This window comes from Thunnus albacares, chromosome 8 (genome assembly GCF_914725855.1).
Source record: "Thunnus albacares chromosome 8, fThuAlb1.1, whole genome shotgun sequence".
NCBI lineage: Eukaryota > Metazoa > Chordata > Actinopteri > Scombriformes > Scombridae > Thunnus > Thunnus albacares.
Genome location: NC_058113.1, coordinates 6289417 through 6315295, shown reverse-complemented (window position 1 = coordinate 6315295; position 25879 = coordinate 6289417). Strand labels below are relative to the sequence as shown.

At 39.7% G+C, this 25879-nt stretch overlaps 1 protein-coding gene across 1 annotated transcript; it reads right to left on the bottom strand.

Annotated features, from left to right (window-relative positions):
• Window positions 1-189: 189 nt before the first annotated feature.
• LOC122987119 (NIPA-like protein 2) lies at window positions 190-24399 on the bottom strand. The gene is made up of 11 exons (XM_044358786.1): window positions 24115-24399; window positions 15219-15287; window positions 13927-14095; window positions 8975-9034; window positions 7809-7930; window positions 5621-5717; window positions 5206-5341; window positions 4838-4926; window positions 1171-1234; window positions 979-1076; window positions 190-774 (listed from the first exon to the last, which is right to left on the bottom strand). Exons 1-11 carry the CDS (start codon window positions 24199-24201, stop codon window positions 668-670), a joined length of 1098 nt encoding a protein of 365 aa, XP_044214721.1. The 5' UTR covers window positions 24202-24399; the 3' UTR covers window positions 190-667.
• Window positions 24400-25879: the final 1480 nt, after the last annotated feature.

The window sequence follows — 25879 nt, the reverse complement described above, 5'->3', positions numbered from 1 at the left end:
TAATGAGAGAAGGTTTATATAACTGCATGTACTACTTAACTATTATTTCAAATTAAATGACTTCACATCAACTCACATTAACAGGACACATGTACAAGTTGCCTGGTGATCTTTGAACTTCCCCCACCATCAGGGGGCAGTAGTACACCTTTTTTGCTGTGTGACATGAACTTTGAAACTGTTGAAACATTATATTTTATCCTTGTTTATTGACAACTGAACGCACATAGACCCATTTATTCAATTGATTCACATAATACACATAATATTTTGCAAGGCATTTGTCATCGTGGCCTCCTGGACTTAGGAGAACTTAATTAAACTTTGCTATTAAGGCATTTGGTGTTGCACTTTGATCCTGAGGTGTTTCATCTCATTTTGAATATGTTTTTCTGATCAGGTTATTGATAAACCTGCCGGAAAAACTTTTAACACAAGAGGATACAGAAATATTTCTAGGATAAGTGGAGCTGTTTAATGAGATGTACTGTTCATTCTTGTCATATAACACCTATATGGCCACCAATACTGGCACTTAGCTGGCACTGGTTTGAGTTGATGCTTACCATTTCATTTTTATAAATAGAGCAATATTGAAGTACCCAGGAAGAGGCATGTACACACACACAAATCCACAAAAATACAGTCCTAACAGATGGAGCTGGTCCTATGAATCGTCTGTTTGGCCAGCTCTGTTGCACATGAGTTTGGCTGCCAGCGATCCGTATGTCAGAGTCTTTGCCTCAGGCTGCACTTTGTCAGTGTGCCTCCTCCCTGTGAACATGGACAGCAGAGCTCATTAGATGGACCCTGCTGCCAGGGCTGCAGACATTAGCTGTCAGATAAATCCAGGGTCAGTGGCAGCAGATTCATACTGTCACTGCCTGCTAATCAATGCACTATATTCAATACAAATAGGTCAACATGCAACACACTGTATTGTGAGGAGAGCTGATTAAAAGTTGATCCAAAACGTACCAGGAATCTTATCCATTGCAATAAAATTGCGATCCTGTTGCTTTATTTTTGGCCTGTTTCGGGCTATGAGGAAAACTCCAAGGAAAGACAGAAGACAACTGGAAAAAAAAGAAACAGGGAGGATTGACAGCATTTTACAGTTAATATCACATTCAATGAGCTGCATTTACTGGTGTGTTGTTGAATGCTCACCCAAAAAGGAACATGAAAATGTTCAGTAAAGCCAAGCCTTCAAATTCCTGGTAAAATACTATCCCTGCAAAATGAAAAAGCACATTTAAAATGAAATTCACTCCTCACAGAATAATACAACATGCAGATTATTTCTAGTGCTTTGTTTGTTTGTGAAACCTAGACCTGCAAACCTTGAATACACATTACACTGGGATGATGAGAGGAAAGAGTTTTATTATTAACTGAAGTGTGTCGTTCATACTGTATTGTATTGTTGCTACAATATGAGTATTGTACTGTGCAGGATCACTGATTACCCCTCAGAATATCCAATATAAAACAATTTCCTCTGAGTGACCAGGGACAATTGGCAAAGAACACTTTGTATCTCACTTTTCCTCTGCTCACATGTTCACTCGGCTGTCCACGAGTCTGCTGCTGTGACCACCGCTGGGTCAGGACCAAAACAATAATTTTCTTCAATGTGAAACAAAACTAATCTTAAAGCAGAAGTCCACCCCCGGATGTTCTTATACTGCCAGATATAATACATCAGCAATTTGTTGTTCAATGCAGTCAATTGTGGGTTATATGCGTAGGCGGAGAGAGCAATAGTAATACCAAGAACAATATCAGAGCAGGAAATTTTCAGAAAAGGTGAGAAATACTCAAAACCACCACATGCCTTGTAGCTTTGCCTTCTCCATGATGGATTTCTCCCTGTATGATTACGGGACATCAGTGCTAAATTGTGGAGGCAAGCTGTTGCTCTTTTGTTAAAAGAGATTGACGCCAAAAGCTGAAGTTTACAGCTCATTTTTCGGACCGATGGAATATTTTCTGCTGTTACACTCCACTGAAGCTGTACTGGAAACAGCTTGAAATGACGTTACATCACAGGCAGTTGGGGAAATTATCCTCAAGAAAAATTGCAAACAAGAAAATGGATTTTGTAATGTAAGGTTGACCCACTGTCAAAAAATGTATTTTAAAGCTTGTTTTTCCTTTGAGACAAAAATGCTTCTGAGAAAACTTTTCTCGATTCTTTTCAGATTGAACAAGGAACACTGTTACTGACAGGATAATAAAGACTTGACCTGACAGAATACACATGCCATAAATACTGTTGGGCTTCTGCTGATTGATTGATTGACTGATTGATTGATAGATTTTTTTTGACAATTTCATTTTAAAAACACCAGCTCTGCCAGGGCATTGAGTGCTTACATAAAAGGAAAAGTCAGGATTACACAAACCCTTAGGCTTATTTCCATCATGGTCCATTTGGGGATGGGGAGTGTGCAGGGGAGTCAAGTGGGGAGATCTGACATGGCAACACTGACACCAAAACATTAATAATAATAAAAAAGCAGTAATACAAAACAATGCAATACAGTCATCACCTGTGCCTACACTGTCACTCAGCAAGTTATTCACTGCATTAACAACTTCAGTGCTTTGTTAGACAGTGTCTGACCCTACTCGCCACTCAGTTAATAAAACGAATTCAAACTCTGTGCATCAGAAATAGCTACATCAATATATGAACAATACTTCACAGCCTCCTCAATAGATTATATACAAGTCTAGAGCTATACATAATAATTAAAATAAATAAAATACATCAATACAAAACCAAAGACATCCTATTATCAGACACAATATCCTACTGTAAAAAACCTTGCAGCCAGTTCTTAAGTGCAGGCTTGAAACCTCCCAAGCTGTTGATGATTTTAAGATTTCCTAGCAATCTATTCCATAGACTTACTGCCATGTACAGAAACGTTTCCTTCCCCAGGTTATTCTTATACCTGGGAGGTGTTTTTAAGGTACGAAGTTAGGCCATTGTACCATGAACAGCAGGCATAGTCAAAATAAAGCTGTGTAAGAGCCAGTGCCAAGGTCACCATTGCTTTCTTGTCCAGAAATTTTGAAATACTTTGATTGACCTTGGTGAGCACCTTTTCAGTGTGTCCCATTCCTGACATATGGCTATCCAGCACACAGTCAAGGTAACTGACTGACTCCTTAGCTGTAAACACAACAACATTAAAAGCAGGGGACCTTTTCAATGAACAAGGACTCCTAAGTGGTTCACATATACAGGAGTGAATCACCATCTTGACCGTACATTATGTTAAACTGTGTTACTTAAGAAATCGATTTCAACAATTGCAGTGAGTTTTGCAGAGAGTGAGATGGGTTTAAATATTATCCTTTATACAATTCTGAAAGGATAAGGCTGGCGTTACTCTATATTTTTCTGTCAAAAAAACAAACGTGTTAGTCTCTCAATACTTTCTGACTTCTTTACCCTGTCTGTGGCCTTCAGTCGTAAGAAGTACATTTTGAAAAAATGATACATATATAGTTTCATTTTTTTTAAAAAGGGTCATTAGTTTCCTAAAACAGCTGGCCATTGTGGTTTTTAGCAAACATTACTCAAATAGGAGAAAATAGTGCATTTGTTGGGGACTATTTTCAGCTGCAGATTAATGCTGCTCTAGAGAGGATTGAACTGAAGAAACATGTCATCCAGTTCAACAGTGTGGCTCTATAGCTATATGGATGGCAATTTGTCAGACTGTCCAAACTGAAATATCTAAACAACTATTGAATAGATTATCATAAAATTCAGAATAGATATCCAAGGTGCCCAGAGGATGAAACCTAATGATATTGATGATCCACTTTTCATCTGGTGCCTATAGCAGGTCAAAGTTTTCACTTAACCAGTGAAAGAATCTCAACCTCTACTGGGTGGATTGGCACAAAATTTGGTATAGACATTTAAGGTTCCCAGACAGGGAATCCTGTAATGACTTGATCACCTGACTTTTCCTTTAGTGCCACCATGAGGTTGATTTGAGGTTTTTACTGAAATATCTCTGCAACTTTTGAAAGGGTTGCCATGACATTAGATACAGACGTTCATGTTCCCCTCAGGATAAATAATGACTTTGGTGATCATGAATGAATGTTCATTTAGTGCCATCATGAGGTCCAAATTTCACTTTGTCCAGTACTTTGGTTTATGACCAAATACCTGCTAAACTAATGACATTCCCATCAGCCTCAGCTGTACTTTGTGGTCAGCGCTAATAAGCAAATGTTAGCATGCTAACACACTAAACTCAGGTGAGCTTGGTAAACATACCCACTAAACATCAGCATGTTAGCATTGTCATTGTGAGCATACAAGCATGCTGACATTAGTGTTTAGCTCAAAGCACTGCTGTTATGTTGCCTTTTAGTCTTGTCAATTTTTTCTAAAACAACTGGGCACTGTAGTTTTTAGCAAACACTCAAACAAATTAATTATGCATTTGTCAGGACTATTTTTAGCTGCAGAATTTTACACATTTGTGCATTAGTATGTATTTGTGGCAGGACGGTGTGTGTGGAGTTTGCTCATGTTTGTGGTAATAAAGATACATGTCTGTCATAGTTGTTTTTAATATTTTTTGGACAAAAATGGAGGATTATGGCACAGGGAAATTAGATATATCAGGCTTTAGATACACAGAGAAGACTTGTTGGTGGCATCGGTTCATTGATTTTTGTCTTTTCATGGGATTTGTTGACAATAAGAAAAAAATAAAATATCGCCAGCCATATCCTTCAAACAGGAAGACAGAATGCAGTGATTAACCCACAGAGAGTTACAGCTCTATGGATGACATACCTGCAACGATGGCACTTGCGGTGAAAAACACAAAGTTGATAGGAACCACCTCTGTGGCATCAAACATTTTCATTGCCTGATTGAGAAATCTGTGGAGAAAGAAGAAGATTGGAGGGGTGCAGTGAATACAATGACCTTGTTTACAGAGACACTACATAGTAGCGTATTCATCCATCATAATACTCAGGTGTGCTGCAAGTACAATGTCACCATGTCCAATATATTTTTTTCTCTCCTGTTTGTTCAGGAACTGGAAAGCCAAAATTGCATCTAGCCTGTGGCAAACATGAAGGATTTGAGCAATAAAAAATAGGCTGAAAGAGAAAAAAGAAGGTACACAGAAGTAGATAAGGAAAACCTTGACTAACTTGATCTGGAAGGCGCAGGAGGCAACCATGACGACAAGCATGACGTAGAAGATGGGGTAGATGAGCTGCAGCTGGCCTTTTATCGACTCTGTGATCATTCCTGACACAGCTTTGACTGATATGACTGTTAGAGAGGCTGCAGCAACACAGAGGATCACTTCAGCATTTAGTTATACAACTTACAGCAATAAAGAACTTCCTCATTGGTTCATGCTGATTTGTGGGGGTGGTTAATTGTCTCCTAGTGAGTTAAGAGTGAATTATTTTCTTCCATAGTGCTCTACACAGCTATTTACAGAACTGATAACTGAACACAGGTTCATTTTTGGTAGCCAGGCAACAAAGCAACCTCTGAACGCCTAAAATGGTTTAATCCATAACCTTTGCACTTAATCAGACAACTTCTACCTCATACCGAGCAAGGCCACCAGCAGCATCACAATGACGATGTGCTTCACATTCCTCCTCTTGTACAGATAGAGCAGGATGCAAAAGATGACGACCTCTATAACCTGTTGAGAGAGGGGAGAGAGGGAGGGGGGAGAGATTGAAATGAATTGCTGGTCTTTAATGAGAAGGGCCTGGGGCTGTCCTTGTGAGTCCAATAGCATTCAGCTGTTCAAGGACCGCTGATATAACACCACAGAGCTCTAATGAATGGAGAATGAGAATGGAGTACAAAACTAGAATTGAGGAAAAAAGGGCAAGCTGACCTTTAAATGTCTCTCAAAGCCATCCCTGTGCCTCGGTAAATATGTTAAATAACAAGCTAATGTCAAGATTTCATTAGTCTTTTTTGCCCATAATCAAATGGATTTAAAAAGACCTGGGTCATTTGTGATAGATATACCACTTAACACTACGTGCACACACACACACACACACACACACACACACACATACACACACTGAATGACACAAAAACAGCTGAATAGTCTGAGTCTTTCCAGATGAAATCATTGGATAATAGTATGACCTTAGCAAAATAATGAGAAGGCAGTGATGGATATTTCATTTTCCTCTGATTAATCACCATCTAGAGTTAATCCCATACTTGTCGGGGGCTGTTTGTCTGTGGGCTGATGAGTATTCACAAAGCATTGCCTGGAATGGAAAACAGCATACCCTTTTACACACCATCAATCACTGCAGCCAAAGGCAGCAGGACTATCTCAATTTGAAAACATCTGCCAGCCTATCTATCCATCTGTATTTTCCAAATATCTTCTTGAACATTTCTCTTTTTTTTCACAAAATAGCTCCTTTTTTTTGTCTTAGAGTGTGTTTGCATCTGTTCAGCAAATAGGACTAGATCCAGGAGTGGAATGTGAAATATAGTTGAGAGAAATGCTGTGCCCTGAATAATGATGGCAGGGCAAACGTTCACCATTTAGACCACTGGCTAGCACCCCTGGTGAGCTGCTAGCTGTTAGCCTTTTAGGTCCAGGTTTGATGGCTTATGTGCAGATTATCGATTGTTCTGCAAACAGTAGAGGGGATATTTAGGATTTAGAAGGAGATTTGGTGGGATGAGATGCAGTGTGTTTCATCAAAATTATTTCATTTTTTGCACAGTTACTGTATTGGATTCTACTATATTATAATGAGTCCCAGTTATTTTGTAAATATGTTTTACTGGCACAGAAGATATAAAAGGAAAATATTTATACATGTACAGAATATAGTGTTTGAAAGCAGAAATGCAATAGGCTGCAGAGTCTAGGTGGCATTCAAAACTTGTAGTTTCCTGAATAACAGATCACAGGTGTCATACATTCTAGTACCCAGCGGTGCTTCTCTGTATGCTTTACTCTTGAATTACATAAAGGACTATATTTCTACGAGTGAAGTTTAACCTGAGAGGTGGGAAACACAGAGCTCCCTGTCTCTCTGCTGCTATCATGGGAGAGTTGGCATCAATGGAAACGCTGCGACCTTCTACTACAGAAATCCTCCTTTAAAAACATCTAAGGTGTGTTTTTCTACCAAGACTAGTATTAACAGTTAGAGCTGCTTGCATTTACATTTTTGTGATGAGCAGGTTTTGGGAAAAACACTTTGTTTCAGCTCTGTATCAGATCCATCTCTATGGTAACAGCTGTGTTTATGCCCTCCCTGCCTGAGGCGAAATTAGAGCGGGAGAGCATATGGGTGAGTGTTAATGCACTTGTAAACCATGAGGTCGGTGCAGTATTTTTTAATACTGAGTGCAAAAACATAGACAATCTTAGTTTTAACAGACATGTTCACCACTCCAGAATCTCCATGAATCATGATAGCAGCATGGAGAGCCGTGCTCATCCATGACCCAGAATGATATGCAGAACCTGGGAGCAAAGATTACTTCATTATTCCAGGTCACGCTATCAATCAACTCTTTTAATAAAATGTAATACTACTACCTCGTAGGTCTTTGTCTCTCTTGCCCTAAGTTTGGGATAAGCTAACTAATGGCAGAACAGGAGCTGATATGTATACAGTGTCTTGTTTGAGGACACGTCAGTGGTGTGCTGACATTTAGACATACAAACATTAGCTCCAAGAAAACAAGAACATGCTTATACATACAGTATATATTAGACTCAGGCAGGAGGGTTACATACAAGGTAAAGCAGGAAGTGCCAGCTGATGGTATAGTACTGGACCAGATGGGCAGTGATGTGTGTAGAATTGTGGGGGGCAAAGGTCACCAGAACGTACGTTCCAGTTATTGCCAGGGTGCCACCTGAAGAGAGAGAGAGGGAGAGAGAGAGAGAGAGTGGTGAGACTGTAGATTTTTATATTGGTTTGACAGATGTGTTGACTTCACATGAACTATCTAGCTCACCTTACACTGCAACTACTACTGCTGGTAATAGTTACCATCCTGTCTCTACTGTCTCTCAGAGCTGTCACTGTGATTGTTTCCTGCATTGTCATTAATTAATTGACAAAAAACTTTATCTCAAACTTGCAAACTAGAAAAGTTCGAAAACAAGTGTTTTGGTCAATGCTTCTGCCGGTTCTTGACAATGGTGATGTCATTCATCTCATTCCTTGAACTAATGCACCCCCGCCTCACAGTGACATACATTTCATTATGGGTGAGAGACATACTACTCATCAGTGTATGTTATAGCAAAAATATCAACTAGACATTTTTATCCTATAGGCATGAAGAACATATGCTTTTATAAAGCCCAAACCTCAATCAGAACAAACAGAGCTTGTCATTTTCCTCTTTTATGAATAAAAGATTCATAAATCAAATGAATAAAAGATTCATACAATTAAATGTTTCCAATATGTGGCCAATAATGTCACTGAAAAATTATTAGAAAAGGAAGAAAAACTGAATTGTAAATTATTTATCCAGCAAACTAACAACAATGCAGAGCTGTGTGGTACTGATATGAATTTCCAGTCTAGCAGTTGTAATAATCATCATTATGACGACTATAATGATCATGTCATTTTGCAGCAGACTCTATAAATTGTTATGAGAAACGACAGCTTTTCATAAAACAATATAATAGGATGGGCTCATTGAATACACTGCACCTTCTCTTTCCACTGCCAGAAACACAGAGCAATAAGACATTTTAACTAGTGAATAATATGTTTGATTTTTATCTCAGACAGAGGAGACATTTTGGAGTTTGACTGTTTTCAGACTGAGAAAATCTGTGAAGTCAGTTTGATATATCTGAACTCTTGGATGTCACCTCTTAACTCAAAGCAGCAGTCATATGTCCTCAAGTGCTATGATCCCGAGTGAGTGTTTGCTTACCAACAATGTCAGAGGCTCGCACTGTCTCCTTGAGGAAAACCACAGATATGACAGCGCTGGCTGGGGAGAGAAAATATATTCCTGTTAGTTTAACGGCCAATAGAACCATGCTGCACATACCACTCTGTCCAATAGAATATAAACCCATATAAACTCAGTTTTATCTCCAATTGATTACATTTAACACAGGCTATACACCATATAATTAAACTTTAGATTGGAATCAACATCCTCTCTGTTATCACACACTGTAACATCACAATCAATTCTTGTCCATTGAAGATAAAAACATAATTTCTGTTCAGCCATTTTTCATAACCTCATATTCTGAATTGATTTTTTTTTCTGATGCAACACGTCAGTTTAATCACAAGCAAGGTCAGATACTTGACTGAACAATGACTTGATAAAAATAGCAATTACATTAATAGTGTTGCAAACAAATTAAATAGCTATGGCTGTTTATACTGTTAATTGGATGAGGAATGATCAAGTTTTATGATATAGTTTACAATATGAGAATATCACTGCAATCTCTCACACATATTGTATGTACACACAAATGATACACACACACACACACACACACACACAAAATCACCCGGTCATGCACATGTGTACACAGTGATATTATACTGTATAAATACATGTCCACATAAATAGATACATGTACACATAATACACATTCAACTCTTGACATGCTTTATATTGATCCGCATGATAACATCTGTCAGTTGTGTAGATGAATGATTCTCATTAGGACTTCATAACACCAGCATCAAATTACAGCAAAATGCTATTCCATGTCACATTTTTCATGAACCCATTCATCAATATCGCTGTCAAAAACTGCGACGCTGAAAAGCAATCAGTTTCACACGAGCTAAGCTTCAGATTAGTCTTCTTAATGTTTCCCTGGGATAGGCACTGAACCGAGAGAGACGAATAAACATACAGCATTTGGCTGTCACAGAGATGGATTTCAAGAGAGATTTGCACACAAACACAAAGGCATGTCGATAAACAGGCAGATACACAGATGGACGGCCACACACGAACAGATAGTGAAAAGACAGACAGACAGACAAGGAGGCAAAAAGATTTACAAGTGACAGCAGCCTGACAGCCACAGACAGGGGGTCAACACTTAACACCACTACTGTGTGGCTGATTTTACATCCATTTCTGGAGTTATGTTGTCATATATTCCACCAATATTTCAGCAGAGACAGCTGTGGCAGCTGTGTTTGCTGGGAGAATTTGGACACAACTGAACGGAATCACTGCCAGCCAAACAGATGAGTGTGCATGTGGTGGCACGCAGACAGAGAGACTAATTGAATGGAAAAATTGCTGGAAAATACCAAAAAAAACAAAACAAAACAAACAAAATAGACAGACAGACAGTTTGAGTTTGGGCACAGGCTCTGCCACCATCATAAGTAGATTAGCTACAGAGCATAAACAGCTCAATATGTCAGAGATAGACAGTGTGTCACACATGGGGTTACTGTGGTTTCAAAGCATGACAGACAAGGTCTCGACATGCATGTTAAACACTGACTGTACGGCACAATGGCAGATTTATTTGCAAATGTTACAACCAGAAGGTTGATGTTAGGTGCCACTAATAAACCCAAGCCATGAAAAGCTTTACTATGAACACTAATTAAAGTTGAATTGAAGCAAAATTGGTTATAAATATATAGCAAAATCACAGCGATAGTGTGTTTCAGAGGACACAAGGCATAAATGTGTAATACAAGGCATAAATGTGCATGATGCCGCGGGGACAGGACCGTCAAATTGGAAGTTTATAAAGACTCTCGTCGGTATTCAGATGAAACAGTCAGTTGTTAAATATTTCATACAGCGAGCATGTTCGCATACACATTTAGGACTCCTTCTTTGCCTCTGGGACCAGCTGGATCTAACAAGTAACCATAGCAACTCCATACAAAGTGAGATTCACACGGCTTGATAAAATGAGAAATGTGGCAACAGGAACCTCTGGGGTACATCGTTCTGTCACAGCTCTTGTGTGTGCGTGTTTATGGAGGTGTATGTGTGTGCATCAGATCAGTACTGCCCGTCTACGTGCTCCTTCTCAGATGTCTAGTACTGGGAACCTCCCTGTGGGAAAACACACCATGTCAAACATTCTTTCACCACACGGATCTAACATCGGATGAAAGCAGCGAAAGCCAAGAAAAGCTCAAATGTAAGAACTGTTACCACATAGCAAGTATTGTATGTTCTCAATGTCACAAATGACAAAAGTAGTGACTTTAGAAAGCTTGTCTTGTCTTGAAGACAGTATCAACAGTATCAATATTCTGAGAAAACAGAACATTGAGCCAGACTTTATGAAACCTTTCAACATTAGATGAAGTGCTAGTGTTCAGACGGAATATAAGATGTTATAAAACCCCAAATTTATATGAATTGATAAAAACTGACTGCTGAAACAACACATCATCAATTGTACAGTGCAGCAGGTCTGACATCTGTGAGCTGATACAGTGTATGAATCAGGTTTCTGTTTACCACCATGCCAGCCTCCCTCCTCTTACGCATGTGATGACATGGTATCTAAACAGAGAGAACTAATGCTCTGTTCCATAGAACAGCATTTGGAATAGTGTTGTCATTCCTAATAGAAAGTGGTGGGCTCTGTGGATGGGGACAGAACTAATTGCTCTCCATAGAGTATCAGAGTGCCAGTATGACATGCAGGGACAGGCATGTGACAGCAGCATCATCATTTCTCCTGATCTCGTTCCTCTCCTCCTCTGCTTCTGCTCTCCACTCTGTATATACAGATGGGTGACAAGTTAAAGGAAAAACAAACATAAATAGTTACATAACTGTAAGGTATTGGACCACGACATCCTGCCAGAACAGCTTCAATGTGCCTTGGCATTGATTCTACAAGTCTCTGAACTCTACTGGAGGGATGAACACCATTCTTCAAAAGATATTCCCTCATTTGGTGTTTTGATGATGGTGGTGGAGAGCGCTGTCTGACACACCAGTCCAAGATCTCCCATAGGTGTTCAACTGGGTTGAGTGGACCCAAACCATGCCAGCAAAATGCCCCCAACAGTATAACAGAGCCACCAGATCCCCTCACTGTAGGGGTCAAGCATTTAGACCTGCACTGGATTTTCCTTTAATTTGTCACCTGTCTGTATCTCTGCCTGTTGTCCTATTTTATTCATATCCTTATTCTCCTTGTATCTCCTCTCTTCTCCTCTCCTCCCTTCTCAACATTCAACCTCATTTCTCCTCTTCAAACCACTAGCCTTCCTCTTGTTTACTCACCCAAGGCCTCCAGCTGTCTGTCTGCCCACCCCCATCCCGAGCCTTCACACAGCTCTAAGAAAAGAGGCACAACAGCACTGCAGGAGGGGTGTGTGTTAGCATAAGGAGCATCTCTGGTTGATAAAATCCTCAAGACCTGGGTGTTTACACACGACTACAGTTATGCACGCATCGGTGTGTGCGTGTTTGCTCATTTGCATGCAGTGTGAGTCAGCGTGAGGTGAGAGGTGGAGTCACGATGACAAACAGCAGCCCGCACGTTCTCCCCTCAGCTCCACTTGTTAGCTCTGAGAAGGACAGACTGTGTCATTGCTGCAGACATCTTCCTCTCCTTTCCCTCCTTCCCTTCCTTTCACCTCCTCATCTCTGGCTTCATTAATTCCCCAAGATGCTCTTTCAAGACACACTTCAGCTGCACATTATTCATGCACACTCCAGTGCAACACAAGTGTCTAGCAATCAATGGTCTTTATAAGGATAATAATGATAGTAAAATGGAAATGAGCACAGTATTTGTCAATACCTGTGGCTTTTGAAGAGAGTCACAATTATGTCAGCTTTACACACAGTGACATAATGACTCAAAAGGGTAAAGTGTTCAAGTCCTGTAATTGTGGTAAGAGCATTCTAGAAAGTAATTGCTCACTGAAGCGAGTACAACACTGTTCCACACTAAAACTAAAATGAACATAGGGTGCAGCCTTCTTAACGAGATTTGTGGTTTCGTTCAGTGCTTTATTCAAACCATTCATCCACTTGTGTGACGTGACTATAGGAAAATCGTTTGCAGCGTCGGGGTAATAGCTGTCATTAATATCCATGACTCACAACCACCTCCGGCGTGGTGAGTGATGGGTGGCAGGAGGTAAGAAGTGAACCTGTTCAATATTTAACCTGTGTTTGGAGTGTTTGCACTGAGCAGCTGCTAGCTGTAGCAACCAGGCAGGCTTTGTTTTGATTGGCTAATGAATCCAGCTTTGTTCACGCCGTAAAAATAAGCATTTTTTGGAGTGGGTTGTTGGATTTATAATGTCAGAAGTAAATGGACTTCTTGAATCACATATAAAGTTTGAAGAATAGAACTGCATGCATTTGTCCTCTGGTTCCAAGTCCTGTATGTGGATGACCATTGCTACAACAAGGTCTTGTGTCTAATGTTGATAATGTTGTTGCGACAACAGCAACACTTGGAAGTTTCTTTTTAAAGCCCTTTTTATGTAAGCGTGAGATACTCTGCTGAATGAGTAGTGTATGTATGACTACTGTACCAGGTGCAGAACTCTATGTGATTAATACAATTTACTTCCATGTCACGTTCTCTGAACTTGGTCTTTATTCACCAAAAGAATTCTGCCGTTAGTGCCATCTCCACCTCCAATATTATAATGCATTTGAGTGAATATATCTTCATCAGTCATTCCATATTTTTTTAGATTTCACAAGAAAAAGTAAAACATCAGCATGTACTTTAAATGCTTGGCATGATGACATCTGTTTATGACAAGATCAGAAGAAAAAGAGCAGACCTCACATGACAATGCTTCCTGTTGTTCCCTGAGGAAGCAACCTTTCCTCTTGCCTTCACGCATGGATAATGTATGAGGGGGGGAAAAAAAGGTCACACGTACCTATGACAGACACACAGCCCAGCGGGGCTATGAGCGATGCTGGGGCAAAGCCGTAGGCAGCAAAGTTCCCCAGTTCCCCGATACCCATGAGTATCACACCGCACCACCATAGCGCAGAGGTGTAGTAGGGCTTGGAGCCGCGCTGAGACTGACGGACATGGGCATATTTCTGTCAGAGAGAGAAGGAAGAGGAGCCTGAGGCATCAGTCAGATTAAGTGGATCCAATAACTGGAGAGCTGCACAAGACAAACTCAAACATCCACTACACAGATTCATAATTTAACAGCCTTACACACCCAAATATATCAAACACTTGAAAAATAAGGTGCAATTTAAGAGATAATACAGCATTAAAAAGGCTGTCACACAATTCTTAACACAGTATAACATTCTCTGCTGATTAGCATTTCACTTCAGAAGAGGCATGACACCAATTAAGCGAATCAATGAGGTGGGAAGCTGTACAAGGCAAACCTAAATGTATACTTCATAATCATTAACAATTCTATCTCTGCAAGCTCACACTTCCTAATAAACAATGGTTAATAGCCTTTACCACCACTTTGTCATATTTAGTTGAAGCTGTCATGGCCTCTTAAAATTTGTCTTACACATCCGCCATGCAGCTGCCACGAGTTACTGTAACTGCATTAAAAGAGTTTTTGCATTTGCTAAACAGAGCGTAACTGAGCAACAGACTGGTATTATCTGACTCACTCTGTGGAGAAAAAAATATTTTAGATAGATTAGATTATTTTAGACCTCAGTCATGAAAGCGTCTCAGTCTGGTAGATGCTACATACAATGTATGCTTATAGTTAATGAATATATTCGATCTCTAAATGACTTGGACTGATTATTTACTAGTAAACAGCCTTAAAAATGGTTGCTAACACTTAACTTGAAATAGGACTGATAAGGCATCAGGAGGGCATTATAAGCACAGTGTTAGAGAATAATTAGTATTATAATTATAGGCAATCCAGATGCAAATTGGGCTTGTACCGTATTGCTAATCACAATGTTAAATTAATGATAACGTACAAAGTCATTTCTGCTGTTTGCTGCACATTGCCTGCTGTGAACATGTCAGGAGATCACATAGTCAGTGCCTAAATGTATGCAAAATAAAATCCTGCCGCACACAAAGAGTTTGCTAGAGAGAGGGCAAACTGACAGGAGAAAGGCAGTCTGGCAATACTTAGAGAGAGGAAAAATTAGTCTTAACAGGCATTAAGTGCCCGCTGTGTGCTGAGTGTCTGCTGTACAGCTGGATTCCGGCGCTTCCTACCTGTATGTTGAGTGAAATGCTGATGAGGACATTCCCACATATAGAGATGATGATTCCCACAAGATAAGTCTGTGGAAACAAACAATAAACAGACAGAAGATTAGGTGATGCTCCACTTGTCACACAACAACTCAAAACACCCCATAATACTCCCTGTAAGTCTTCCCTCCAGCTGTCACATTTGTCATTTCCATGACAACCCCAGATAGCGTTGTTCCATTGGTGTTCTGTTCAAAGGCACTAGTGTGCGTGAATGTGTGTGAGTATGTGTGTGTGTGTGTGTGTGTGTGCTCCTGTGGAGCTGGGGCATCTAAGGTTTAATGATATGAAACTCTTAATTCTCACACATGTACATCCAACAAACAGCAACAAACACAAACCCAGACATTTAACAGAAACATACACAAAGACTCCCTCAGCCTCTTAACTCTCCCACGATATATGACACCTCGCACAGGTGTGGATGCAGGTTGGTACACAAGTTTAGACACACAGACACCTGGTCACTAAACGTGCATGGCTGCGGGTATGGAACTAGGTCAATGTAGATGGCATTTTTGGTAGAAAATGGTAATGTGGGCAACATCGAAGCATCACGGAAGAATATTATACAAAGACTAAGAGTCTACAAACTACAGTCTACAGCCATGTGGCTCTGTGAGGCTTCACATAGGCACAGCAGTGCTTCAGGCTAAATGCTAATGTCAACATGCTAACATGCTTGCAATGACAACATGCTGATGTTTAGAAGATAATGTCTACTAAGATGTTCACCATCTTAGTTTAGTGTGTCAGCATGCTAGCATTCACTAGTTAGCACTAAACACAGAGTGCAGCTGAGAGTGATGGGACTGTCATTGGTTTCACAGTTATTTGGTCATAAACCAAAGTATTGGACAAGTTAAAACTGATGATAGTGTTAGATGAAATGTTGAGGGATCATCAAAGTTATTACAATTCATCCTCAGGGCATGGCAGATATCGATACCAACTTTCATGGAAATACATCCAATAGCTGTCAAAACATTTTACTAATAATTAAAAATGTCAACCTGGTGGTGGAGCTAGAGAAAACATCAGGGAATCACCGAAGTCATTAGGCTTCCTTCTTTGGGGGCCATGAATGTTTGTATAAAACTTAATTTTAATTAATCCAATAATTGTTGAGATATTTCAATCTGGACCAAAGTGGTTGACTGACATTTCCATCTCTATCACATCACTAGCATGGCAAAAAAATCACACAGAAACCTCTTGATTCCAAAAAAATGGTCACAGATCAAAACATATAGCCATTTCTATTATCCCACTTTTGGCAACTTACACAGGGTCACAAGATTATTCAAATACTATGGAAAGATAATATAGACATATTTTGTTGCCAACTGTAAGTAGAAAAGCATAATTGGTGTATAAGTGATGGAAAGAGAAACAGGATCCATTTGCTTAAAGCGTTTCAAGGGATATGCTGGGCTGCTTTCCCCCATATGCTTGGAAAATTATTGCCAAGAGGAAATTTAATTTTAGGTCATAAACATACCGGTGGCTGTGGGCGGACAAAGTTTACAAAGAAATGAAAGCGCGCCGTGGGGGTGGAATGTGAATGATGAAAACCTAAAGAAAGAAACTCAATCGCTGTAAAAGAAGTAACAGCAGCCCAGCTCATCCAAGTATTTATCCTTTGAAAGAATATTATGAGAGAGATGGAGAGTGTAGAGGAGAGAGAAAGGGGACATACAGTGATGGGAGTTTAAAGATGAAAAACAAAGGATAGGCTTAGGATCAGCTAAGCAAAAGACAGAAAGAGAGAGGAGTAAGCTGCAGAATGAGAAGGAGGAAGAAATGCATAGTATGTGTTTAAAAGAGAAATGGAAAAGAGGACACAAATACTAGAGCCAAAAACTGAAAGAGTGTTAATGTTCAGGTTCAGTGGCCCATCTTGTGAGATAAGACAGGCAGTGGGTTATTGTCAGTAATGTCCATCTGATATTGTTGACAACAAGATAACAGCATTGTGGTCAAATGATACCAAAATGAATGGAGTGTAAATTAATTTCTCTGGTCTCTGAACACAACAGCTGGTCACTATCACACACAATCCAGAGGTGGTCTATCGCTCTGTCAGAGCACATTATTAAACATCTTCAGTGAAAATATGAACGATCTCTTCACAGCACTGTGGGGGGGAGAGCTGTCATTATAGCTTACTCTTGAAGTCATTAAGCAAAAGCCAAAGCCCATTCTTCAGACAAGGAAAATGGCCATAACCCTCTGCTCTTTCTGTCAGCCTCAGAAACTACTGGGAACACAGTTTAACAACCTTTCTTTTAATGAGACCAGCAATCAAACAGGAAGGGTCTCATCTTCAGGTTTGCTTTATTGCAAGAGCAAAATATGAGATTGAGACTGTCTGGGTGAGATCTTGCATCAATGATTTTACATCTTAGATGTAAGACTGTTATTTGTATAAATCTTTAATACCATATGTTCCTTAATAAATAACACCAGCCAAAAGTAACATTTAGTTATATAAATAAAACATTTGCAGAGAGAATAAACATTCATTTTCATAAGCTACACACACCATGAGATGTTTCTTTACTCCTCCACTCACAAATTGTAAAATAATATTGTGTAGCAGACTTGCTCTTTGAGTGCACTTTGTCCTGTCAAGTATGAAGACACACCAAGATAACCACATTTCTACTTGTCGGCAGCTCTGGATCAACTAAATTAAACATTTGCACTTCCTCAAGACCTCCAAGGTCCCCGGGCTTCCCTTAACTGCCTATGTGTGATATCTATGCAACTAATCATCAACATAGCAATAAAGAATCAATTCCCTACATAAATGAATTCCACTTTAAACAAGATTAAGAGTCTTCAGCCACACTAGTGGCTTTGTTACAATTTCAGCTAATTGCTAACGTAGCGTGTTAGCATACTAACATTTGCTAATTAGCAGCAGTACAGCTGAGACTGATGGGAATGCCAGTTTTGCAGGCATTTGGTCTTTATTACTATTGGTCCTGTGGGGAACATGGATGTCTGTATCAAATTTAATGGCAATTCATCCAATCGTTGTTAAAATGATTTCACTGAAAACCACAAATGTAAACCTCATGGTTCATGGTGGCATGAAAAAGTCAGGGGATTACCAAAGTCATTATAACACATCATCTGGGAACCATGTATGTTTTGTGCCAATCCATTTAGTAGATGTACAAATATTTCACTGGATATGTGTATACTTTGACCTGCTGCTGGCGCTAGATGACAAAAATCTGGAAATCATAATTGGATTCTTCCTAAAATTTGTACGACCATGATTGTTGTAACTTTGAAATGTCAGTGGGCGGTGGGGATTACCAAATTCATTGTCCAATTTTGTCCAGAAAATGACTATGACACATTTGCATCTCATTTTGGGTTTCAATAAGGGTACAATATTCAGGCTTTCACCATTGACTAAATAACAACATGTCAGACAAACACACTGATAAGAATGTATTTCTATACTGTAGAATAGAAGGTTTATCAATCCACCTGCAAACAATAATGAATCCAAACTGAGAGCTTTATCCATCGAAACTGACAAAATCCCTTAATAGACCGCATCGAAATCAGTAAAAGAAATGGTTCACTTGCTTGTCTACTTTACTCAACCTAACAGGAATACTGTCACAGTGGCCTGCGGCAGGTTTGGTGATTGTGTGATAGATGTAACTGACATCCACTAGCATGGGAACTACAGTCTGTGCACCAAAAGAAAAATCCCTTCCTCACTTCTGAGTACACAGTAAAGTGAAGAAGTGACTTAGATTCTACCTTTACTAAACCTACAGCACTATTTCAATTAGTTTTGACTTATCTGATCACACAACATAACTCCATCCAACAGCCCATTTTAAAGTAGAACCACTTGTGTTGTACTCTCTTTATTGCATAACAAAACTCATAATCTCCTCACCAGCCTCATAATGAATTTAAGCCAAGTGGATTTATCAGTAATTTCAAATTCAAAACCACCACATAAAGCCCAGTGTGACTTCTCTATTTCACAGCCTGATTCAATCTTCTCTTCGTCCTCTGCTGAACATTCATCTTGACACCAAGTCTGATGAGTCTACTGACCTGTAACATACTTACAGCAAGGATGCAACCACACCAGAGGTAAACAGGATTTAGACTTCAGTGTATGTGTGTATTTGTGTGAATGTATGCGATGACTGCGGTACATCAGAGGTAAATAGGATTCAGGAGGAGGAGGTAGGAAGCAGATGGGCGGCTAGATGATGAGATTCCTAAGGGACTGATATCATACCAAGGTAAAAAGTGTGTGCTTGTGTGTGGGTGTGCAAACGATAGACTCCATGCTCCAATGTCGAAGCCAACAGACAGAAAGAGTGTGGTGGTGGGCCTTCTGTATCAGAGATGACTGGTGGTAATTCATGATCAGACAGACGGCGTCATCTATCAGGCCAGCTGTGCTCTGTTCACTAAACCAAGATCAATAACCCTGTCAAGCTTTACAGGATAGAGTGTAAGTGACCCACTGCTTTGCTGCTACTGAGCTCTTGGGGAGCGTGCTGGTTAACAGAACAAGGTGTTTGACTATGCGCGTGTGAGAGAGAAAAAGAAACAGTGTGTTAAGAGTACAAAGTGGTGGATGTACAGCCTGAGGACAGTTTATTCTACAGACTTCACACAGGAGATAGCAATTTGAAGTGTGAGGAGGAAATCATCTCACCTTTTATTGGATTCATTCGGATCATCAGGTCAAGCTCGGCTCTGGATGTGAATTGAGCCCTATTACAGTAAATTATTCTTTTTCGTTTGTTTGTGTGTTTTGTTGTCTCAATGTTAGTGAAAAGAGAGAGCACATGCATTTGCAGTGCGGGTGGTCACAGCAGGAGCCTAATGCTTTACCCAACAAGGAAGACAAATCCACATGAGAGTGCAAGAGAAAGGAAGAAAGAGAGTGTGAGAGAGAGAGTTTTCCTGTCACAGGAAGGGCAAACAAAGCAGGCGAGGCCGATGCAGCTGGGAGTGCCTTTGGCTTGTAGGCTTACTTAGCAAACATTACGCACTTTATCCAAGTACGGCACAGACTTCACACCACAAGGCTCTCTGTGTTATACTGTGCTTGTGTGTTTACATATTTTGAATTTCACCATTCATCTTTTACATTGCCAGATATTATTCTACTACTTTTTCAAGTCTAACTTAAAACAATACACATATGCCCACATGTACATTAAGAGAGTTATTGATAGCTGTCATCAATAATCCTGTCCAGGCCTCATTCTGTGTTAAATTGTATTTTTATGTTTATCTGAAGCTAATATGGGGCTTCAGCAGACTGAATCAGTCAAATCAAGTGGGTATGTTTAAGAGTTACAGTCTTTTTAGTGCTTATTTCCATGTTTGTGTTTCCTCAGTCAGTATTTCCTTTCTAAAAAGACTGTAACCTTGGACGATACCCACTTAATTTGTTTTATACTGCCTTTTTTATTTGGTGTCAGAAGACCTTAGTCATGTATTAATACACATTTTTGTCCCCCATCTTTTATACTGAAATTGTGTTAGAAAGGAGGAATGACTGCAGCAACCTCTTTCAGTGTCCATAGGGGAATGTTAGCATTGTAGTATGAAACACTTGACCAAACCTTAACCTTTCTTTTAAACCTTACTGCAGCTATATGGGAAATAGTTCAAGATGAGGCCTCTTCATCTATACATTGGTGGAAATTACAGTTATTGAAGTACTAAAGTACAATTCTGAAATATCTGTCCTTGAGCATCTCCATTGCATAGTAATATACTACTGCTCCACTATCTTTTAGAGGGAATATTGTGCTTTTTACTCCACTAAATTTATTTGAGAATGTTCTAGTTTCGCTGTAGATTCAGATTTTTCACACAAAACATAAAAAAACAGCTTATAAAAGATGATGTATTGTTGTAGATTAAACTACTAAGCAGTATATCAAGTAGTTAAAACTCTCCCCAAGTTTGACCAGCTATTATATTAAATACATGAATGCATCTATAATTATAATCCAATATAAAAATGTATTTAATAATATAACACTGAAATTCTGCTTGATGAGTTTTTAAGTATATTTTACTGACGATATATCTATATTACTAAAATTATAATGCAGTACTTAAAAGTTATGACACAAGCTCAAACAGGAGTCCAGTCAAGTGAGTTTGAATATTAGCAAAAGCAAAAGTTAGAAAGAACTCTTTGAGGAGTATCGGCAACTACATGAGCACATTCATCTTTAAAACACAATCTATCTAGTATGTCAAATTTTAGCCCTTACAGCTTTACTGACCCTTATAGTTAAATTCTTGTAGTTCTGTATCCTTGCAAATGAATTGCAGTCACTGTGCTGTATAAATTCTATTATTTATGTCAGATATAAAATCAATTTGAGTTTCTGGTCATTTCTCACTGAAGGTTTTTAACCTCAAGGTACAAACTTCACATTTATAAAGGCATTCTTTAGGCATTTACGAATTAAATAAAGTTTTGTGTAATATCAGACTGGACTGAGCATCAGACCCTGAACAAACACAAACACTACTATATACTTTTATGCTTCATGTTTTACCTTACATCTCATTTATATAAACATTCTGCAACCTACATCTGACCCTGTAAGGACATTTTTCATCCCCATGATCAACAACACCCAACTGTAATACATATGTGTCCTTGCACACAGCAATCTGTAATCCCTGGATGAGAATAAAACACCAAAAACTACATCCCATCTGCAAAAGCATGCTTAGTTGAATCTTCTATCTGAGTCTAAACTAGACTGTCAGAAGCTGAATGGGCCTGATAGCTGACGGAGGGACTGACAGCACTGGTCCTCCTCCTCGCTAGGACACTGACCAACAGACAGACAGCATGGCCCATTGTGTCCACTGACAATGGGGATCTGTCCCTCCCTGGGATGGGCTGATCTCTGGATGAAGCCCTTCAGTTTCTGCTCAGAGGTGGTGGGTACAGAAGAAGTGTGGGCGAGAGAAGTGTCAGCTCAGAGACAAAGATGGGGGAGAAAGAGAGATGGGCAAAAAGTGTGATGACTGATTACAGTGACATCCTAACTTTATCTTCTGTTGAATGTTAACTGAGCTGACATTACTCCAGCTAACAGCCTGTTTGTAAATTTAAGAAATCAGGACATGCTCATCCATGTGTCCCCATACAAACTGATTGTCCAACATCACCATCCTCATGCCTGTCTGCGACCAAGACAAAAACTTTGTATACTGACGTGGCCAAGTTTGATGCAGAAGCCTTTCTGCCAAACAGCTATTCCTCTGTAGCGGCACAGTCTCCCATCACCTACCCCCTTCACAACCTGGCAATGTAGTCTTTGTTCAGTAGCTGTTGCAGCAGGAATTTAATCTGTCTTCCACAAAAAAAAAACAGACTTAAGACTTAACCGTATGCACCACACAGTAATTTTATACCAATGAGCTTTGGCGCTGCTTCAACTGTTAGCGTGCATCATCAGAGCCAGTTATCTTCTGGGAACATGTGGATGACTTTAGTGTTGATGCTCTCATCTATAAAACTGTTGGTACGCTAACTAAACTCCAAAACTTTGGCACACATCCATATTTGCAGTCGCACCAGTGCAAACATTTTCAACTCTAGAAGGCAGTTAAAGTGTGAGACAGACTGATATTGTCCCCTGGATGTTGAGATGTTCTCGGGATGGTGGGTAGCTTTGGACAGAGAGAGCTGGGACCATTAGCCAGCTGCTCAGGGCTCTTACAGTAGATCTATTCTCTCACAGCCCACCCATGGGCCATTACTCATTACTCACGCCTCTCATTCCTCTTCTGTTACTCTCTGTCTCTCTCTCTCTCTCTCTCTCTCTCTGCCCCCCATTGGTAATGTCACACACAGGAAACATGGCAGAAAGAGAGAAACACACTGACAGGGAAAGATGAGCATGAGGAGAATGTGTGTATGCATAAGAGTAGGAGGGCAGAGGACTGACACACACATTAGCAAACATTAGCAGGACATTAGCAAACACACACACACACACACACACACAGAGAAAAGAGCAAAAAGAGCTATACTTTCCATTAGGATACACTAATAGTCACATATCTTCTGCATACTCAAGTTAATGCACAGTCCACTTCCAAAGTTAATAGTTCATAAGAAAGAAAAGGCCTTTCAATAAAATGATGTAGTCATGATCACATTAGAAAATTGTTCTGACAGGTGCCAACACCCATAGATCTCTGCGCTGTCTGGCTTCCTCATCCACACTGAGTGCTCATTACCCAAAGAGCTTTAGAGGCTGAGGTTATATTTTGACTTCCATGATTTTTTAGACACTAACTTAATCTCCTCTTGAGCATCAGTGTGTAACTTCCTGCTCCAAATGGAGTGTAGGGAGAGAAGTTCCTGAAAGTTAAAAAAAAAAAAATGACAGAAAAATTCTAAACTTTGCTTTTATCTCTGCAAGCCTGAGCTCAGTGTTGCAGTGAAGCAGAACAGCTGAAACAGGTTCAGCGTGATTTATATCACAAATACAGTCCAGGGAAGTAACTGAGTAATAATTGAAGAAGTAAATACAGAAATGTGAAACTATAGTAAAGATGTTTTTATTTTAAGGAGGAAGCATTATTTTCTTTTTTTCTCTTTAATAGGACATACAGGCAGATGCCTCTTACGAACTGAATCATATCTCATTCTATTGTTTAATTCCAACCCTAGAATAGAAAAAGTCTCATCAAATAGTAAATGGTTTGATCAAAAGTTTTAAGTTGGTTTTATTCATTTTATGCATAACCCATGTTCTACAATCTTCCGTTTGCCTGATCGACCAACCTGAGACGTAAACAAACTTACCCGGAGTGGATTTTCCAAGACCTCAGCACGGTGAGCCTCAGGGGAGGTCATATTAACAGCCCCATGCGGAGAACTTGAATTCGCCATGTTTTCCTTATCATGTAATAAGGAAGTTAAATTCTTCTAGATCACAACTTCTACTCTCTTCACATCTTTGACCGCTGTTTTTCACCTCTTCCCATCCCATGCATCCCACGTCCCTGACGCCTCAGTGGAAACTCAAAACGGAAAAGTTCCTCATTGTTGCGGAGCGGATCAGGAGTTTGTGATTACTTCAAATACTGTCGGAATTATGGACATTTCAGTGACCGAAATTATTAACACATCTGATAAAAGTTTTTTTTAAAGGTTTTTATTCGTTCATTTGGGGTGAGGCAGATAACATTTAATGTATTTAAATACCAGTGTGAGCAATGAAAAATCCTGTTCAACGCGTCTATTGTGTTTCTAGTCCCACTTTGTTTACACTCATTTGCTCTGAACGCGATTGGGTTCTGGAGCTACGCTGATGTACGAGATTACGAGGTGTACTTGAAAGCAGCATGTGCGAACAGGTGCGGTTCCTGTTGTGCGTAAAAAGCGCTCCAGTGGTGCACCGGGCGCAGACAAACACACGCTGGCGAAGCTGTTGTGTAGACTTAACATTGTTTTGTCAGGTGCGTTTGCAAGGATATTGAATAGAATAGAAAAACAATCAGCTGGTTAAAATGTCGGAGTGACCAGACCTAGCCTACATGTCTAGGCAGCTTCGCTCCCTGCTTGTAAATTTCGTTTCAATGTGAGAGGAAATAGCCACACGGCCAGAAGATTTATAGTGTTTGTGCTGAGATGGAAAGTGAATTTCATTTTCTTCTTGGCAGTAGTATTGAACCTTCAGGGTCTTTGAAACCTCCAGGGTCTGCAAGCTTTGCAGAAAGCAATAGAAATTTGATAAGTACAAACACCAAGGCCTTTCTATTGAGCTCTGTTTTTGTATTGTATGATTTAGAATGATGTGGCCTAGAATTGCGTAAATGTGTGTATGGAAGGTGATGTGTTGGCTGTGGAGAAAATAAAACCTTAAATAAATTATTAGAGCAATGTTCATGAATTTATTTGAAAAAAGATATTAATGAAATCAGCATATTGCAATTTTTTTTTTCTTTGTTTTGGGGGGGGGGGTCCTCTCAGGGTTTCCAAGACTTGACTGAGGGAATCAATGCTCCAGTTGTGTTAAACATGTTGCCACCTGCTGGGCACATACAGGATGGCAGAGAAATCTGAGTGACAGTCTGTCAGGTGGCTGAACAAGACATCTGATGTTCCACTTGTTGTGGGCTGGAAATGTTCTCACCTACAGACAACAGGTGTTTCATTGTGTCTGAATCTGCCAATGTATTCCCGTTCACTCCTCATCATCCGCTTTCAGGAACCACATCTGCAGTTGAAAGGGACATAGAAAATGGATCATCATAACAAACGATGATACAAACGATGCCGGCCCCATCAGGAGGACAGTATCTGATCTCCATTTAATGTGGGTCCAGCTGTGGGTACGTCCTGGTCAAAGGGATGAACTGAAACACATTGTTGTATTGTCTTTTATGGGATCTCACTGATCCGGCTTCCTTTCTGTGAATAGATGAATGATGAATGCCTGTTTGTTCTGGTGCGCTCAACATAAACAAAATTATCTTGTGCAGATGGGGCTGCTGCTTTCTTTCAAATATAAACAGCCTTTCCTGGCACACACACACTTAACACACACAGTGCACACTGGTATGAG

Coding starts and splice junctions, on each gene's coding strand:
- LOC122987119 (XM_044358786.1), bottom strand. CDS start 24,201: ATGGCGAATTCAAGTTCTCCGCATGGGGCTGTTAATATGACCTCCCCT. Junction 1,077..1,170: donor ATTTTCATGTTCCTTTTTGG/GTGAGCATTCAA, acceptor TTTTTTTTCCAG/TTGTCTTCTGTCTTTCCTTG. Junction 775..978: donor TGCAATGGATAAGATTCCTG/GTACGTTTTGGA, acceptor CCATGTTCACAG/GGAGGAGGCACACTGACAAA.